At 45.7% G+C, this 12,403-nt stretch overlaps 2 protein-coding genes across 3 annotated transcripts in view; both read right to left on the bottom strand.

The window, feature by feature from the left end:
• The window catches only part of DNAJB14 (DnaJ heat shock protein family (Hsp40) member B14), a 45,894-nt gene extending 39,066 nt beyond the window's left edge, over nt 1–6,828 (bottom strand). The window contains exon 1 of one of the 2 annotated variants that reach the window (XM_088836211.1): nt 5,401–6,828. In XM_088836211.1, coding sequence (XP_088692337.1) covers nt 5,401–5,504 — 104 coding nt within the window. In that variant the 5' untranslated portion in view covers nt 5,505–6,828. The remainder of the gene's footprint in view (nt 1–5,400) is intronic. The other variant, XM_055434428.2, reaches the window with a different exon arrangement.
• A 372-nt stretch (nt 6,829–7,200) lies between these two features.
• On the bottom strand, nt 7,201–9,670 carry H2AZ1 (H2A.Z variant histone 1). The gene is made up of 5 exons (XM_055434418.2): nt 9,476–9,670; nt 8,956–9,033; nt 8,563–8,676; nt 8,082–8,211; nt 7,201–7,834 (listed from the first exon to the last, which is right to left on the bottom strand). Exons 1-5 carry the CDS (start codon nt 9,476–9,478, stop codon nt 7,773–7,775), a joined length of 387 nt encoding a protein of 128 aa, XP_055290393.1. The 5' UTR covers nt 9,479–9,670; the 3' UTR covers nt 7,201–7,772.
• Between the last annotated feature and the right edge of the window lie 2,733 nt (nt 9,671–12,403).

Here is a 12,403-nt window from a genome sequence, read left to right as displayed (position 1 = left end):
TAATTTACACTCATCACTAAATTTTGATTAAGTCAGAAATAGAAAGAAAATGGTATTGTCTTCAGAGGAATAGGCTGGATAATACTCCAGATGTGAAATGACAGTTTTAACTGTTTTATCATTTTCAGTTCAGTTCAGTTCAGTCGCTCAGTCGTGTCCGACTCTCCGCGACCCCATGAATCACAGCACGCCAGGCCTCCCTGTAAATCACCAACTCCCGGAGTACACTAAAACTCATGTCCATCGAGTCGGTGATGCCATCCAGCCATCTCATTCTCTGTCGTCCCCTTCTCCTCCTGCCCCCAATTTTAAGTGAGACTAAAGGGAACAGAACTTTGAACTTTTTATTAGGTTTAAATTTTAAAATAAAGTAGCAAAAAAAAAAAAAAAGGAAGAAAAATCTATACACATAGCTCTCACCTGAGGGGAAATAATAAAAAGAGGACTATTTTAATTTGCTATTGTACAGATAGAGGCTGCAAATTATATAAGTTATCTATTCATTAAAGTAGACACAGGATGGCCTTTTCTGAAGCTGTAGACTGCCATTTGGTTCAAATTACTATGAAACTCTTGAAAATAATTATAATGTTTTTCTCTGAAAAAAATCTGTACTTCAAACTGCCTGACAATTAGAATTAAGCACTAAAGTATTAAAATAGCAATGTAAAAAAAAAAAAAGCAATGTAAAGCATTAAAACTGTGAGGCTGTATCTCTCTGTAAAAATCTAAAACATATCAGTAATCCAGTAAACATAAAGTTGAAGAAATCAAAACGCAATTTACTTCCTCTTGCTGATATTTTCCCAGTTTATATTTCCTATGTAGCATCATATGGAGAAGGCAATGGCAAGCCACTCCAGTATTGTTGCCTAGAAAATCCCATGAACAGAGGAGCCTGGTGGGCTACAGTCCATGGGGTTGCTACTAGTCGGACAAGGCTGAGCGACTTCACTTTCACTTTTCACTTTCACACATTGGAGAAGGAAATGGCAACCCACTCCAGTGTTCTTGCCTGGAGAATCCCAGGGATGGGGGAGCCTGGTGGGCTGCCGTCTAATGGGGTCGCACATAGTTGGACACGACTGTAGCGACTTAGCAGCAGCAGCAGCAGCATCATATACATATATTAATCCTTTCAAACGTAAACCAAACTCATAATATTAAAATATTTGAAAGTTATAAATCCAATTTGCTTAGAAGCCCATTTAAATAAACTGTAAAATAATACTCTCAACTGAATATTTAGAAAGCAGCAATGTCCTAGATGCTTTTGAGGATGCAGTTTTTCCTTAAGGAAAACTCATGCCAATTTTTTAAAGTGGTTTATCAATCAGATTCCTTACCTAGCAAGAATAAAATTGTAAAGGGGACAAAAACTCTGGACTTTAACTAGAATTTAGTCTCACATTTTTGCATTCACTATATAAAAATAAGAGAAATCAAAATGCAATGTTTTATTTTGCCTACCTTAGCATGAAAATACATCCAAGAGGAATATTTTTAACCAAAGCTCTAAGTTATAAAGATGTGAAAGTGGTCTAGAATACATGAAATTCAGGGATAAAAATTTTTAATTTCATTTTAAACAATAGCTTCAATTCCCTTCTACACTAAATATTTTATCAGGAGCTTATACAAATGTTCTAGATCCTTTCCTCCTCCTCTGGGTTCTTAACTTATTCCAGTATACATCTGAGAACATTCTGTGTAAAATACACTTTAAGTATTTGCACATGATCTATTTCACCTAACATCAACCCTGTGATGAAATCCTTATGTTATACATAACTAAAGAAGGTTTGGCAGTGATAAGTAACTCATCCCTGTCAGAGTAACTCATATCTGTCAGAGGTAAAGTCCATATCTGAATAAAGTCTTCAGACTACACCACAACTGTAGCTAATCACTTTATGTCATAATCACATGTAGCCTTACAATACATTGTACTATTAACTTTCACTGTTACTGTCTTACTTTTCCCTATGTTCATGTCTTTAATAGCAACAGCTGTATTGTGCTTTGATATCTTACAGTATCTTTAGTAGACTGATTCAAGTTGCTTGTTTCATAGAAGAATTACAGACTATAGGTTTAAAAACTCTGTCTCACACTTGTTAAATGGAAATGACACCAAAATAATCAAGCACTATTAAATGCTTCCCTTGTAGTAACTCATTTAATCCTCATGCTACCCCTATGAAATTGGTACATTATTGTCCTATTTTGCAGACAGAAAAGCTACAAGCTAGATAGGTTATCTAACTCGCCCAAGATTAAGGTTATAAGCGAGTTACAGGCAAGGCTTCAAAAGCCAAGGTATTCCGTCTGGAGTGGTTTCATGCTTAAAGTTAAAACCGTCCCTCAAGTCTGTGCGTGCATGTGTGCTAAGACCCTTCAGTCATGTCCAATTCTTTGCAACGCTGTAGATAGTAAACCTCCAGGCCCCTCTGTCCATGAGATTCTCTAGGCAAGAAGACTGGAATGGGTTGCCTTGCCCTCCACAGAATCTTCGCAACCCAGGGACTGAACCTGTATCTTTCATCTCCAGCATTGGCAGGCGGGTTCTTTACCACTAGCACCACCTGGGAAGCACCCCCTAAGACTACATAACAACTAAATGAAATCATGCATTCATACAGCAGAAAAATTCAAAAAGTTTTAACTCTTGGCAATGATTTCTTGAATATGAAACCAAAGTGAAGTGAAGTCGCTCAGTCGTGTCTGACTTTCTGCGACCCCATGGACTGTAGCCTACCAGGCTCCTCCATCCATGGAATTTTCCAGGCAAGAGTACCAGAATGGGTTGCCATTTCCTTCTCCAGGGGGATTTTCCCGAACCAGGGATCAAACCTGGGTCTACAGCATTGCAGGCAGACCTTTACCATCTGAGCCACCAGGGAAGCTCTAATGAAACCAAAAGCCTAGGCAATAAAAGCAAAAATAGACAAATGGGCCTATATCAAAAGGAAAAAACAGCCGTGTATCAAAGGAAACAACAGAATAAAAGACCACCTACAGAACGGGAGAAAAAAAATCTTCAAATCAGACATCTGGTAAGAGTTTCCTAGGTGGCATGAGTGGTAAAAAAACCCACCTGCTAATGAAGATGTAAGAGATGTGGGTTCAATCTCTGGGTTGGCAAGATTCCCTGGAGGAGGGCATGGCAACCCACTCCAGTAATCTTACCTGTAGAATCCCATGGACAGAGGAGCCTGTTAGGCTATGGTCCATAGTGTCACAAAGAGGCAGACAAGACTAAAGCGATTTAGCACACAGGCATAACTCAACAACTAAAAATAACCTAATTTAAAAATGGGTAAAGGAGTTGAATATTTTTTTAAAAAATGATATAAAAATGGCCAACGAGCAAATAAAAAAATCCTCAATATCACTAGTCTTGAGAGAAATGCAAATCAAAACCACAATAAGGTATCACCTCACACTTGCCAGGATGGGTACTGTCAAAAACCAACAAAGAATCAAACAGAAAATAACAAGTGTTGATGAGGATGTGGAGAAACAAGAACTCTTGACCACTGTTAGAAGGAATGTAAAATTGTTTAACTCTTACAGAAAATGGTAGGGCAATTCCTCAAAAAATGTGAAAATAAAATTACCAATATGATCCAGCAATCCCATTTCTGGGTATATATCAAAAACAATGAAAGCAGGATCACAAAGAGGTATTTGTACACCCATGTTCTTAGTAGCCTTATTTACGAGATAAGACTGTGATGGTTTCCAAGATATAGAAACTATCAATACAATCTATTCCTAGATGGTGAATGGATATTGAAAATGTAGTATATGCACACAATGGAATACTATGAAGCCTTCAGAAAGGAACTATCATATTTATGCTACAACATGAATAAACTTCAGGGACATTCAGTTCAGTTCAGTTCAGGGACATTATGCTAAATTAAATAAGCCAGTGAAAAAAGGCAAATACTAAATAATTCCACTTACTATATAATAAGTATCCAAAGTAGCCACATTTTTAAAAGAGAGTAAGTACAGTGGTGGTTACCAGGGGCTGGGTGGAAAGGGAAAACAGGGAATTGTTTAACTGGCATATAGTTTTAGTTTTGTTAAGACAAAATTTTTGTAGATCTGTTGTACCAGTGTGAAAATGTTTAACGTTATGGAATTGTACACTTAAAATGGTTAAGTTGGTAAGCTTCTGTTTTTGCCACATTAAGAAAAAAAAATCACTTATTTTCTTTCATTTCCCTCTTTCATTTTCCTCAACAGCAGAGAAATAAAAAGGACAAAGAAAAGTAAAGAAATTCAAGGACTTCGATAAGTAGGAAAAAAACTAATAAAACAACAATAAAATGAAACAGGTAACCCCACGCTCTTACTGACTTATTGCTAATTTTCTTCTTAACGTGGAAATATCCTGAACCTCAAGTGAAACTGTATCCTATGGACCATATAATGGAATGTCGTGGTTAAAGGCCTTTTGAAGCTGGAGAGCTCAAATACTATTCTGACTTTGCTACAAATCACTGTGTGACCTTGGGTAAGATATTTTCATTCATTCACTCATCAAAAAGTCTGTTTCCATATGAGTGAGCCTGGTCAAATGAATTCTAGGATCGATCTGAGGAATAAATGAAATAAGTCATATTAAACAGTAGGTACTTTACAGGCACTCACTAAGTGCTGGCTATAATTACTTAAGAGCCTAGAGAGCAAGAGAGGAGCAGGATTTAGACTAAAGGAAGCCCAGTGCTCTGTTCCTAAAGATGTGCCTCATTTGTCGACAATTATGGTGCTATCAAATCGGATACTATTTAGCAAACCCTCACTGACTCTGTCATTCCTGTGGTCCTCTCTCCTGAAGAACTCTCTCCCAGGGAAAAGCAATGTCATCTCAGGTGTTCGAAAATGTTTGCTTTGGGAACAGCGTTTGCTACCCTAGAGGCGGTGGAACCAGGGACCTGTATATTAACCACTGAGTTCCCTGTCCCTCTCACTTCACTAGGGACCTAGGCCTTAATCGCGGATGAGGATGAGGAGGGAGGGGGTCACACTACTACACATCCAGCTATAAAGCCCCATCTGGTAAGACAGGACCAGATGAATCTCCTGGGAGAATGACAGTTGGACATTCATGAAAACCGATAGGGGAACCGGCAACTCTAGCCGGGTGGCTCAGAGCCGGCATCTCGCAGGCGGGCCGGTGAGGAGGGAGTCTCAGGGAGCCCACGGCCGGCCCGGCCCGGATGTTCAGGGCCCGAGCGGGGGTGTGTCGGCGAGGAGCGTTCTGGGGGTCCGCCCCGCGGGCTCCGGCGGGGGGCTCCGCGGCGCCCTGAGGGGCGCGGGTGGGGGCGGGGCGGGCTGCGGGCGGCCGGCGGACAGGGCGGGGAGGGAAGGGACCGAGGGCCTCACCGCGGGCCGAGGGCAGTGGGTAGAGCTTCTCGGCCTTCTGAAGGAAGCGCTGGGCCTTCTCGCGGTTGCCGGCATTCAGGGCCTCCCGGGCGATCTCGACACATTTCTCCGCCTCATCCCGGTTCCCCTCCATGGCTTGCACCTTCTTCCGTTTCCTGCGGGAGCTCAGCAACGAGGGGCGGAAGCCGCCGCCGCCGCCGCTGAGGAGGCAAGGCCGGCCGGGGCTGGGGGCGTGCGAAGGCGAGCGGGGAGGAGCGCAGGCGACCGCGGCGGCGGGGCCCGGGCGCACAGGCGGGCTCGCAGCTCCGCCTCCTCACGGCGGCCTCCCCGCCCCCCGCGGGTCGCTACGGCGCGAGCCGCGTCCCTCAGGCCCCCGGGCTGGGCGCCACCGCCGGGCCGTCAGGACCGGCTCGCTGGTCCTGTCGGCGCGGACAGGCTCTGGGCCGACCGACCTGGAGGGTGAGGGGGGCGTGCGGGCGATACCGGGCCGGATGGCCGCCGGAGGGGCTCCCCTGAAGGGGTTCCGTCGCGACGTGGACCCAGCCGCCAGCCTCAGCAACGCGGTGCCCTCCAACCCCCAGCGCGGCCCGCGAAGGCGGCAGCCCTCTCTTCTAGCTACCGGGCGACGAGCGGGGGTGGGGACATTCGTTTTCAGGAAAATTCCCAGGGATCGAAGGCCCCCCTCGGCCTAGGTCAGCCTAGGGAGAATTTGGTCAGGTGAGGACCCGGATGCCAGTCCCTGGGCACCGCTTCCGGCACAGCTGTTCAGGAACCCAGTAGGGCGTCCTTTGACCCTGTCTCATTGCATTATTTCATTCATACTCCATTTTTCTGACCCAGTGCCATTAAACTGTCTTAGTACATCCCAAGAGGTACAAAGCAAACAATTTGTAGTTTGCACTTATTCTGGTGAAAACCAAAACGCTAGTAACCATGACCAAAACGGCAGGACTCCGCTCTATGGCAATGTATTACCTCATATAGGTAAACTTGGTTTTCTCCCTTCTCCCATTTTAATTATCACCCTTGTGAAATACTTGCCATGTTCGTATCCTCAGTGAAGGCAAAGGGCCCACCTTTTGCTTGGTATTAAGCACTTGCCAGAAACTAAGTGTCAAAATGATCCACTTAACCTAATTACAAAGTAACTATTTTCACACATTGTTCGGTAAAGATATTGTCTGCAATGCTAAGTCACTTCAGTCGTGTCCAACTCTGTGTGACCCCATGGACGGCAGCCCATCAGGCTCCCCCGTCCCTGGGATTCTCCAGGCAAGAACACTGGAGTGGGTTGCCATTTCCTTCTCCAATGTGTGAAAGTGAAAAGGGAAAGTGAAGTCGCTCAGTTATGTCTGACTCGTAGCGACCCCATGGACTGCAGCCTACCAGGCTCCTCCGCCCATGGGATTTTCTAGGCAAGAGTACTGGAGTGGCTTGCCATTGCCTTCTCCGATTGTCTGCAATAGCAGCAAATAATAACTCAGGACTGTCAAAGAAATCTTGATTCTTCTCTGTTAAATGTGAATAGTATGTTCCCCAAAGATGTTACCATATACTGAACAAGTTAATGCAAGTAACCTTCAAAACAGCGTGTAGCACAATGGAAACGTTATCAGCCTAAACTGAAAAGTTCCTTCTGTGTTGGTAGCTACATACAGGACTTTCCTACCTGGCCTCTGCTCCCCACCCCCACTCCCACCCAAGTTCCCACAGTGCTCTGGTGTAGCTGCTATCACAAACAGCAAACAAAGCTAATGAACTGAGATGGTTAAACTTAGCCTAAAAAACATCAACTTGTGCTGAAGTTTTAAAATCTTTTAATAGTTCATTACACAGTATTTAAAAAAAAAATACTTGGGCCTTTTAACTTTGTTGATCTACAGACAGAATTAACAATAATTTCAAGGGAAGAAATGTGCTTAAGTTATTGCTAGGTAAGATACCTATTCAAAACAAAGCTGTTCCTACTATAATCAAGCAAATTTTATACACAACTAGTTTGGGATATGACCTTTATTGAGCTTATCCACCAGAGTGGAAATAATGTCTGTACAAAACCAAATGTTTGTTACTATAACTTCTGCATCACAATTAAAATCCAAACAGTTTTTTAAAAACAGTCAACTCAATCAAAACCCACTACTTCAGAATCAATAGCTTCTTTGAAGCCACAGTAACACTTAAATATGGTTAAGACTCAAATGCAGAAATTTGGTTGGTTGGAAAGCTAATTAAACTTCCAACTTACTCAAATAGAATTACAAAAAGGCAAAATTGTGTTTTTCACAGAGATACAGTCCACTGGAATCACCAACACTGGACAGCTGTTAGAGTATTTAGAGTCCTGAGATAATAAGGAATCCAGGCATCCTTTAGACAGTCTTCTGTTGTCCTTTCTTCCCAATCAGAGATTTGTGGATGTGTGGAATGACACCTACAAGAAGGATAAAATAACACAGTACTTTAAAACCAAGTTTAATGTTTCAACTTGGAAGGTGTCTTTCAATGTGAGGCTAAATGCAGAGTAAAAATTCAGAAATACATAGAGAAATCATATTTCATGATGCAACCATACTACAGATCAGTGAAAATATACTGTGTCCTCTTCTAGACTGAAAATTACTAGAGGGAAATTTAAAAGCAAATTCTTTTCTCTAGAGAAATTTGTAACATTTACATACCACCACCAGCAATTGTAGCCTTGATGAGAGAGTCCAACTCTTCATCTCCACGAATAGCAAGTTGCAAGTGGCGAGGGGTAATACGCTTTACTTTCAAGTCTTTCGATGCATTTCCTGCCAATTCAAGTACCTAGAAGGCAGAATGCAATCAATCTCCTTCCAAGTTTCATTAATGTCAAGATCCAGACAAGAATCAAACCTTTATGACGAACGCATATCTACCAACTGTCATCTCCCCCACTACCTGAATGGCAAGATAAGCAAAAGCCATAAAGAGGGCACGCAATTTTATTTCCTAAGGCCGCAAACTCAAGCTCAGGAGGATCCCCATCATGATCGCCAGCCCCCCCTAGCGTTGTCGGAAGCTTCTCGCCGCGTTCAGAGCCTGGGAGTTTTCTTGCATCACTTTCCTCCTTCCCTCTCGCCGCCTCCCCCCAACCCCTCCCAACCTTTTCCAGATTATAGGCGTACACCCATTTACCTCTGCGGTAAGGTACTCCAGGATGGCTGCGCTGTACACAGCGGCAGTCGCGCCCACACGTCCATGGCTAGTCGTCCTAGATTTCAGGTGTCGATGAATACGGCCCACCGGGAACTTCGTTTTTAGCGTACACAAACATAAATGCACAAAGACGCGTCAAAGATGGTAAAATTATACGCGCGCCAAAGGCAGGGGCATGGACGCTGGTGCAGCAACGCACCCCAGCACAGACACACGTGATCGCCCCCCCAACGATATTTATTGCATCGGTAAACCAAGTCGCGACACTATCACCCACGCAAAGACGAAACGCTCATCCAGAGCGATAATAAACAAGAGAGGAAAAGGAAAGAAAAACGCCACGATTCCCAGAATGCACGAACCACCACTGACCTGCAAACCGGCTCTCTGCGAGCGGGAAACCGCCTTTGTCTTGGCCTTTCCGGAGTCCTTCCCAGCCTTACCGCCAGCCTGCGGCGCGCACACGCCCGCGAGCGAAGGAGGAACGCAGAATATAGGATTACCAGAGCAGCGCGCCCTTCCCCCACCGCGCCGCGGCTCGGGCGCGAGCGCGGCCCCGGGCCCAGCCGGGGTCTCCGGCCCGCCGCGCGCCGCAAGGGCGACCCCGCCCGCCGCCCCCCGCCGCGCGCCCGGCGCGGCCGCGCGCCTCCGTCCGCCCGCTCGCCGCCCGCCGGCCCCCAGCGGCGCCGCGCGCGCCACCCAACCGTCACCGCCCGCCGCGAGATCCGAGGCTGCTCCGCTCGCCGCCGACAAAACACCTCCCCCTGCTCTTCCAAATCCTGTCTCCGCGCGTTCCCAACCGTCGCCGCTTCACCCCCATCTCCGTGTGTAACGGGTTTTTCTCCCGCCGGCAAGAACCCGCGGAGTCTTCGAGCGTCTCCACCAAGTTTACCATTTCGAATTCTGCTGAAGCTCAAACAAGCAAGGCAGAGAAAGGACTAGTCAGACACTCAGCGAGAACCCGCCGCCTACTCCTTCGTCGCACCGCGATTCAAACTGCGCTGTCTCCCGCCTTCCCCGCTCCCTTTATACTGCAGAATGTTCCCTCATCCGGGAACTCGGATTGCTCATCCCACCAATGGCTGCCACCCGCCCTCGGGACGCGTCCTTGAAGCTTCAGCCAATGAGAAAGCGAAGCAAAGGGCGGAGGGGCGGGCACTTCACAACTCGAATCCCTGATTGGAGCGTGCCGAAGGAGGTGGGGGAGGGCGGAGGGATTGGAACTGGGGAGAAGAAGGGCACAGCGGCGGGAGGGAAGAAACAGAGCGAGCTATGCTGCGGGAGCTCGGGGACCTCCCCCCGCCGCCCCGGCTGTGGTCACGTGTCCGAGAGGCGGAGTTGAGAGGCTCAGGGGAGGGGCACGCAGTATCGCGCACCTCACCATCACCCGTTCGCCTTCGTCTCCTAGCCTGATGCCGGAGACCACGTGAAGTCTCCGCGGGGTCTAGCGCGCCCCACTTCCTGCCCGCCCCTTCCAAATGAGCACCTCGAAGGCAGAGACCCGCCAGTCCACAGCCTTCTTGCGAGGCTACTCTTTTCTCTGGTACCCTCAGCATCCCCCAGCTTTTTCAGTCTGACAGGTGGCGCGACACACAGCCTTGATAGTGATTCCAGTCGTCTAACCTCCCGGGCGAGTCTTGAGCCACCGACTGATCATGATCCACAGCTCCCACGTCATTTTCAGTTCTTTCTGAAATTTTCAGTTCTCCCTCTTCTTTCCTCACTATTTTTGAATGCCCTACCCCGCCACCCCCGTGGGATACTTTCACGGGAAAAACGGTGATGAAAGCCCCCTTGCTGGTCAGGAAAGATACTTTGGTCTACTCCTACAGGGCCTGGAGTGAAACGGTATTCTTTAATCAAATCATAACCCGTATCTTTCTGGAGGGTACACATCAATGGGTTGTACCTATAGCCTGGTGTCTAAAGTTGATTTAATGAGACCTCAAAGCTATTCTGTGTCAACTTTTCTATGTTAAACAGTTTGCTACATGACAAATGTTCGGTAAATGTCAGTGGGGTAACTTCTAACGTGATTCAAAGACAGTTACAGATGGTCCATGTAATCAGTTGCAAATGGTGGGCTTAAAAAATAGTACTGCACACACAGTACTATCATAATGCCAGCTACTTAGTCTTCCAACTAATAGATTAATAACGCCTGTGTACATGTCCAGCTGCTTGAAGACAGTAATGGTCTAAATCTTTTATATTTCTAGCATTTAATAGTGTATTAGTGAAGTGAGTGAAGCCGCTCAGTCGTGTCCGACTCTTTGCAACCCCATGGACTGTAGCCCACCAGGCTCCTCCATCCATGGGATTTTCCAGGAAAGAGTACTGGAGTGGGTTGCCATTTCCTTCTCCAGGGAATCTTCTTGACCCAGGGATCGAACCCCGGTCTCCCGCATTGTAGGCAGACGCTTTACGGTCTGAGCCACCAGGGAAGTCCTCCAAATTAGAAGACTCATCCGTATCTGGTAGATAAGTTCCAGTGAAGAAGTTCCCAACAATTTGACAGAGTTTTGTTATTTTCTTCCCCTTAGAAATGAGGAATTTTTACATTGTAATCAGTAGCAAGAGTTAACCAGTTCTCCCACTGAATTGTTACAGTGACATTTTAAAACTATGAAACCTGATGTAATAGTTAATCTGAGCTCTGCTGAGGCTTCCTGATATGTAACTTAGAAGCAAACATTAATACCATTTCCAGTTTGGACAATATATACTCTTTGCTATGAGGTCCAGCTAAAGGAGTTCACTGTTGCCTCACTGAACAGTGGTTAAGAGAATGTGCTCTGGAGCAAGTAGACAAGAACTCTGCTTTGCGTCCTTCTCAGTGTGTCATCTTAGTTACTTTTTGGAGCTTCAAATTTCTCTTCTATGAAAAGAGTACAGTAACAGCTATTCTCAGGTAGTTGTTGAAAGATTTAAGGGGAAGGTAGTCCATTCTAAAGGAGATAAGTCCTGGGTGTTCATTGGAAGTACTGATGCTAAAGCTGAAACTCCAGTACTTTGGCCACCTCATGCGAAGAGTTGACTCACTGGAAAAGACTCTGATGCTGGGAGGGATTGGGGGCAGGAGGAGACGGGGACGACAGAGAATGAGATGGCTGGATGGCATCACCGACCCGATGGACATGAGTTTGGGTGAACTCCAGGAGTTGGTGATGGACAGGGAGGCCTGGCGTGCTGTGTGATTCATGGGGTCTCAAAGAGTCGGACACAACTGAACTGACTGATGCAATGTATGTTCCAACATGTGTTTATCACATAGCAGCAGATGATAATGATGGTGTCTTCTACATTGGATGCTGGGGAAGGATGAAATAAAGTACCTTTGATTCCTAAATCTTTTCCCTTGTCTAGCACACTGTCTTCCTTTGACATGAAAGTAAAAAGCTGCAATGCAAGCCTGAAACCTAACTATGCCCCCTGTATTGGGAGAGCAGAGTCTTAGCCACTGGACCACCAGGGAAGTTCCCACTTTAATTTTAGATTGCCTATCACTTGCTGAAATGGATCTTAACTGTTATAGTAAGTCAACACCCTAAATCTTGGTGAAAGAAAGCACACTTTACTTTGCAGCACTGAGAAACCCATCAGTATTTCTGAGAAGGGGAGAATACAGTGTTCCTCAATTTTAAGGTACTAATTTAGCATGGGGTAGAAGCCAAATCATAAAAGAGAAAATTTTTGTTAGAAGACTGGTAAAGCTGATGTATGTCATTTAGGTATAAACCCTAAAACATGTAACACTAAAACCAATACAAGGATGTAAAATCTTGAAGGAAGACTCAGTAATATTTAGTGACTGGGTGTG

This window comes from Moschus berezovskii, chromosome 5 (genome assembly GCF_049115385.1).
Source record: "Moschus berezovskii isolate FMDL1 chromosome 5, NW_MosBer_1.0, whole genome shotgun sequence".
NCBI classification, from domain to species: Eukaryota; Metazoa; Chordata; class Mammalia; order Artiodactyla; family Moschidae; genus Moschus; species Moschus berezovskii.
Note: the sequence above shows the minus strand (reverse complement) of the source record. Positions and strands in the feature narration are given on the sequence as shown.